The sequence below is a fragment of the Sesamum indicum genome, linkage group LG6, assembly GCF_026168435.1.
Source record: "Sesamum indicum cultivar Baizhima isolate 11 linkage group LG6, ASM2616843v1, whole genome shotgun sequence".
Classification (NCBI taxonomy): Eukaryota; Viridiplantae; Streptophyta; class Magnoliopsida; order Lamiales; family Pedaliaceae; genus Sesamum; species Sesamum indicum.
The window spans coordinates 18,213,126-18,220,087 of record NC_142662.1 but is presented as its reverse complement, the minus strand read 5'-3'; the positions used below and the strand labels follow the sequence as shown (position 1 = coordinate 18,220,087).

Genomic DNA, 6,962 nt, shown 5'->3' with positions numbered 1-6,962 from the left:
CAGAAGAATGATTATGAAGTAAAATTAACAGGATTGAAAGTTTAGTCAAACTACACAGCAATCGATTTGAGATCGATCGATAAGAAGTCATTTGAGTTCGATTCGTTAATTTTATAAACCAAACTTGAATTTAAAGGGTATTTTGGTGAGCTTATAAACTCTAAAATATTTGAGAGTTTATAAGATGATACGAAATGTTTGATAATTTTTTTTTCTAATTTTCAAGAATAATAAGGAATTCTTACCTTAGAAAATCTGAACATTTTTTTAATTAATTATAAATTTGTTATTATCTACATCTTATAAGCTGCGTTATTTTCACTACAAGAAAATGAATTAATAACTACGGAAATATTTAATACTAAAATCATCGTCGAACTAATTAGTAAGTAAAGCTTTCGTTGGTAATCTACATTATCTAATATATATTTTAAACACTTCATTGCTAAATTCGTTAGTAAGTAAATCTCTTGGATTTAATAGTGTGGATTAGCAATGAGAATTTTACTTTCTAATTAGTTCGATGCTAATTTTTTTCATTGCTATTGAGCTATTTTCTTGTAGTGTTTTATTTTATCTAAGCACTTTAAATACTTATTTTTAAAATAAGATTTGACATCTTATAACCTTCAATGATATCTTATAAAATGTATGAACATATAAGAAGTTTAAATATAATTTACATTTTCGCTGATAAATTTTTAAATTCAATTTGAGTCCGAGTTGTTTACTAGAAAATAAATAAATATTAAATTGCTTGAATTTCACTTGTATCTAATTCAATAAAGATTATTTAAATTTAATTTAATTATTAATAAAATTAAATGTAAATATAATTTTTTAAATTTAATAATAATTAAAAATTTATTTACATAATGATTCGTTGAATTCAACTCGAATTATTTACGATCTTCGAATAGAAAAATGTAAAAAGTTTATGAAAATTAGGCTTGGAATTTAGAAGCTTCGAATCATGAACAGGGCAGAGGCGCGTGTTTGCAATAACACTCCTGTTAGAACTTAGAAACCAGCCAAACTCAACTACACCATACCAATACCATATTCTCTCTCTCTCTCTCTCCGTTTCTCTGTCTACACTGACTTCCTCGCTCTCTCTCTCTCTCTCTTGCTGTGCAGCTAGCTATACATTCTAACCCCCAAACCCCAGCTGAATTTCACCGCAATCGCTCCTCGACCCTTTCCAAGCAACCCCGCGCGCCACTCACCGGGGGGGCAGCCGTCGCAAGGTTCACCGCCGGAGTCCATTATGTACGCCTGTCTCCCTCCGTCGGCACCCGCCTAAAATGCATACAGAACCCATGTCGTACCTCTCCCACCTACACCTCAGGAACCACGGATTCTCTTGACACTCTCTCACATAAAATTATAACCTTAACCAAGAAACCAACGGTGCTACATTGATTAATTGCACAGTGGTTCAACGTACGATTTTTGGCCACAATGGCGGCAACGAACGCCACCACTGCAGCTGCGGTGGAGACCTCCGCCGTGTCCTCCGATGAGCTTGCTGCGAAGGCGGCGCATAAGAGGTTCGAAGGCTTGGTCATGGTACGGACGAAGGCAATTAAGGGCAAAGGCGCGTGGTACTGGGCGCACCTTGAGCCGATTCTCGTGCATAATTCTGATACCGGCTTGCCCAAGGCGGTGAAGCTCAGGTGCTCCTTGTGCGACGCCGTTTTCTCCGCCTCTAATCCGTCGAGGACCGCCTCCGAGCATCTCAAGAGGGGCACCTGCCCGAATTTCGCTTCCGTGCCCAAGCCCATTTCATCGGTGCCTTCGTCTTGTTCTGTTTCTATTGCAAGCGTGCCGCACACTGCTAGTATTTCTCCTTCTTCTCCGCAGCCGCCCCATAACCACCGGAAGCGCAGTTCGGGAAGTCGAGGCGGCGGCGGCGGCGGCGGCGGAGGGAATGCGAATTCCGGTGGCAATGTTACGTCATTACCAGCTCATCATGTTGTTACGCCTTTGGCTATTGTTGACCCTTCTAGATTCACAGTGGATTTAGCGTATCCACCAGTGGTTTCATTCGCTAGTAGTAGTGTTATTATTGCATCTGCTAGTGCGAGTCCCGGCGGCGGCGGTGGTTGCGGTTTGTATGGGCATCAACAGCAGCAGCAGTTGGTTTTGTCAGGCGGAAAAGAAGATTTGGGAGCTTTAGCAATGTTAGAAGATAGTGTAAAGAGGCTGAAGAGTCCCAAAGCATCTGCTGGACCGACATTGAACAAAGCACAGATTGATTCTGCACTTGATTTTCTTGCTGATTGGGTCTACGAGTGTTGTGGGTCGGTGTCATTTTCAAGCCTTGAACATCCCAAATTCAAGGCATTTCTCACCCAGGTCGGACTACCAGCGATTTCAAGAAGAGAGCTTGTCTGGTCAAGATTAGATGGTAAGTACGAGGAGGCCAGAGCTGAATCCGAGGCCAAAATTCGCGACGCTATGTTCTTTCAGATTGCTGCTGATGGTTGGAAGTCAAAGGATCATGATCATGTGGGGGAGGAGAACTGTGTGCAGTTGGCAGTGAATCTTCCGAATGGAACTAGTGTGTTCAGGAGGGCTGTTTTTACTACTGGTTATGTCCCGTCAAAATATGCAGAGGAGATCATGTGGGAGACCATCACTGAAATTTGTGGGAACGCAGTCCAGCAATGTGTGGGGATAGTTTCAGACAAGTTTAAGGCCAAGGCATTGAGAAATTTAGAGAATCAACATCATTGGATGGTTAACATTTGCTGTCAGTATCAAGGATTCAACAGTCTGATTAAGGACTTCGGTAAGGAGCTTCCCTTGTTCAAGAACGTGACTGACAATTGCTTAAAATTGACAAATTTCATCAACAATAAGTCTCAAATTCGGCATAGTTTTCACAAGTATCAACTTCAGGAATACGGGCATGCTGGCTTATTGAAAGTACCGTTGCGAGGCTGTGAAAGATCAGATTTTGGGCCTGTTTACGCAATGGTAGAGGATATATTGAGCTCAGCCCGGGCTCTTCAGTTAGTACTGTTAGATGAATCATACAAGATAGTGTTGTTGGAGGAGCCGGTTGCCAGAGAAATCGAAGAAATGATGAGGAATCCGCATTTTTGGAACGAACTAGAAGCAGTGAATTGTCTAGTTAAGTTAATCAAAGCAATGGCTCAAGAAATCGAGATGGAGAAGCCACGAGTTGGTCAGTGCCTGCCGCTCTGGGAAGAGCTTCGCGTGAAAGTGAAGGACTGGTGCTCTAAGTTTCACATCGTTGAAGGACCTGTGGAAAAGATAATCAACAGAAGATTCAAGAAGAACTATCATCCATCTTGGGCTGCTGCATTTGTACTCGATCCACTTTATCTGATCAGGGACACCAGTGGGAAGTACTTACCACCATTTAAATGCTTGACCCCTGATCAAGAGAAGGATGTCGACAAACTTATAACTCGACTCGTGTCGAGGGAAGAGGCTCACATTGCACTCATGGAGCTCATGAAGTGGAGAACAGAAGGGCTTGATCCAGTTTATGCTCAAGCTGTGCAACTAAAGCAGAGGGATCCTAATACAGGCAAAATGAAGATTGCCAATCCCCAAAGCAGCAGGCTTGTGTGGGAAACTCACCTAACTGAGTTTAAGGCGTTAGGGAAGGTAGCAGTTAGGCTGATTTTCCTTCATGCAACTTCATGCGTTTTCAGATGCAGCTGGTCTTTGCTGAAATGGGCTAGTATTCATTCTCATTCGAGGGTGGGAAGGGATCGGGCCCAAAAGTTAGTATTCATTTCTGCACATTCGAAGATGGAAAAGCGGGAATTCCCCAATGATGAAGACAAGGATGCAGAGCTTTTTGCCATGGAAAATGGTGAGGACGATGTGCTCAATGAGGTTTTTGTTGATACATCCTCTGTGTAAGATTTCCTTTTTTCCCCCTACTTTGGTTGCTTCATCTTAGGTTGTTTTCCATTTTGCCAATTCTTGTCCTTTTAACTCTTTCAAGAACCTGGTTTTGGTTGCCTGGAACAGTCAGTTGATAAAGGCGGTTATTACATTGTGCTTAGAGAATAGCTGGTTGTTTGTAGCATAATGGGGAAGAGGCAGGAACACCATTATTCTTCCTTAGGAAATTTGAATTAAATTTACCATGGAGAACCCTTTTGTTTTCTCCGTTTATTCTACATCAATTTAGACTCCCAAATTGTTTGAGTTATTGTTAATACAATCCCAACAACAGTTTGGAATTTGATGAATATGTTGCTTTTAATCATTAATGAGTAATGAGTTCTTGCCTTTAGTTGCATACGGCTGTTAAGCGTAATATTCGTGTCATTTTATGCTTTTTCTCTCATTTTACTAATTTCATCTGCATTTCAGTGGTTCGACTTACTATCTTAAACTTAGACCTGCAATCTACCGAACAGAAATAAGTTCAGAGGTCAACGGTGCACCTTCTTTTGAGCAAAGCTTTATCTGCAGGCTAAAATTTCAATACCATTTGCCTCAGTGATGCTTTAGAAAACTTTTGTAGCCTGGAAACTACGGACCCTTCTTGAGAAATTTATCTGGTGACCATTGAACTGTCCATACAGCAATGTCCTGAGCTGCGGATGAAATAGCTCTGTGAAGCCGCTCTCTCCTATTTTCTGGAGTTAAATATAACAAGGAATTGTTTAATAATACAAGTTGATTTTTATTCTACCATCCGTGTCGTAATGGTTAATTTTGCACATAGCTACCCTGGAGATTGAGTACGAGTGAGATAAGATTTCCGTTTTGTGGAAAAACGAAAGTTACAATGGGTTCCTCTATGAGCTCGTGGCATAACAAAATTCTGTGAATTTGTACGCTTCTTCAGGTTGATAGTTCTGTACTGTACAAAATCGGTCCTGTTCTGCTTAATTTGTGCAAGCTCGTAGTAATTATATGAAATACTGGTTTCGTATTCTTCTGTAAGGATTTGGAATGTATCTTCTTTGCCTTAAAAGGTCGTTCGTACAACAACTGTGATTACGTATCCACAAAGATGTTTGTTATTACTTCCTCTGATGCTTTCTTATATTACGAAACTGAAACATAATGCAATTTTGATGTTTCTGATGACAGGAGCATTTGATTCCGACATCATTAGACTTGCAAGACCGCCATGACAAGGTTGGATTTGATCAAACTATCTCCTACAGGCGGGTGGTCTTCTCGACTCAAAAGCAGTACTAAAACAACGAGGTTTATACAACCTCAAGGAACAACCTCGGAAGACCTAGACCTGGAGCCGCAGTTCCAGCTGTTTCTATTTCATCCCCAACTCCTGGATTATGTGCTTTTCGACAGTAAGGAGCCCCCACCATCCACAAAGTGGAAGTCTATCTCCAATCTTTGGTCATCACATTGCTAAATAAAAGTCGGTTAATTTTATTTAAATCACACGGATTCTTTCTCCTTTAAACACTCCAAAGCTCGTGATTCATGCAGAGTAATCGGATGGATGATGCTCCCCATCATTGTGAAAAAGGTCATTAGCGGACCCCAACAATGAACAAGGCTGTCTGCATCAGCAACGCTAGAGATGCCCGATAGCGACTGCATAACTAAGACAAACTAGCTTTGTGGGTTCCAGTTAGCTACCGGAGATGGAACTGTAGTGATGGTCGTAGACTTATTCAAGCTGTACATACTTCATCAAGTGGTCACAAACGCTTTACAATTCGATGTTTTGGGTAATGTACGCTCTTGGTTAATGTCATCAATCATCGGCGAGATGCTTCGCAAGAATGACTCTCGTTGGTTTATTTAGCGATTTAGCAACTGTGACGGCTTAAGGTTCCGTTAGAGAAATTTCGTGTAATTTGGCTTTTCATTGATCAATATATGTAACTTCATGGGTAGAAACAAGCAGGTTTTGATCTGTCCGAGTCTGTTTTTCCAAATCCTGTTGAATCATCTATTACATTTAATATATATACAGTTGCTTGTATATTTTTTTTTTAAAATAAAATAAATAACGTAATTTTTTTACATATAGATTAGATACAGTAAAAAAATAATAGAATTTGAATTTCGATATGTTGGTGAAGTAACATAGGAATTGCATTGTTTATTGGCATTGTGTAATTATTTTGAATTGTGCAGATCAAATTATACCATTACTCTTCTGATTAAAGAATGCGAAATATAAATAGATCAAATCATCATAACATAGTAGTAAAATGACGAACCAAAGCATTATATCACCCAACACAATCAGATATAAAAAATTGATTAAATTAAATATATTAATCATTTTAAATCAAAAACTACATTCGAATAAATCAATAAACACATCCGTGAAATTCAAATCCGCAATCTTTTAACTACTAAGCCTCAGTCCGTCACTAGACTAATGCCTCACCTGAAATTGAAGAACTTCAATAGGGCCGTAAATGATCGAATCGGGCTCAAACGAGCTTTAATTGAATCACACATGAGTCGAACTCAAGTAACTTTATATTTTTTAGTATATTTAATTATTTTTGCACTAATTAGAGTCGAGCTTGAGTCAAACTTGCAAGCTTTCCAAATAAAATATTTTATTCAAATTTGGTTCATTTTAACATATCGAACACAAACATACTTTTAATTTTCATCTCAACCTATAAATTATCCGTTTACAATTGTCGGACAAAGCAGAAAATTCAAGAATTTTCCCCCCACCCCCCAATATATACATATATATATAAATGATGATGATTTTCATCATAGTTTCATCCACCCTCCATCATCACAAACAGTACAAGTCGAAAGTAGAATAAAAAATGGAGTAGGGTATTATGCTACCTTTGCTTTTTAACCCCTCCAATTACTCTCACTTAGTCCCAGAGACACAAAATTCCTGTCGGCAACACATTACTTAAAACTGTCTCAAAAACACTGACTGCTCACCAACTGCACATTAAACACACACAAAATGACTAAAAAGTCATACAAAACTACTCTTCTTT

The 6,962-nt window shown here is 39.2% G+C and overlaps 1 protein-coding gene across 3 annotated transcripts; it reads left to right on the top strand.

Moving 5' to 3' along the window:
• The first annotated feature begins 1,030 nt into the window (after positions 1-1,030).
• LOC105164201 (uncharacterized) lies at positions 1,031-5,959 on the top strand. Of its 3 annotated transcripts, XR_002287298.2 has the most exons (3): positions 1,032-3,899; positions 5,092-5,315; positions 5,458-5,959. XR_002287298.2 is itself a non-coding variant. In XM_011082808.3 (2 exons), exons 1-2 carry the CDS (start codon positions 1,462-1,464, stop codon positions 5,133-5,135), a joined length of 2,436 nt encoding a protein of 811 aa, XP_011081110.1. In that variant the 5' UTR covers positions 1,031-1,461; the 3' UTR covers positions 5,136-5,959. The 3 variants fall into 3 exon arrangements, 2 of the variants coding, with proteins under 2 accessions (XP_011081110.1, XP_020550415.1); XM_011082808.3 differs by having other exon boundaries at positions 1,031-3,853; positions 5,092-5,959; XM_020694756.2 differs by lacking the exons at positions 5,092-5,315; positions 5,458-5,959 and having other exon boundaries at positions 1,031-4,011.
• Positions 5,960-6,962: the final 1,003 nt, after the last annotated feature.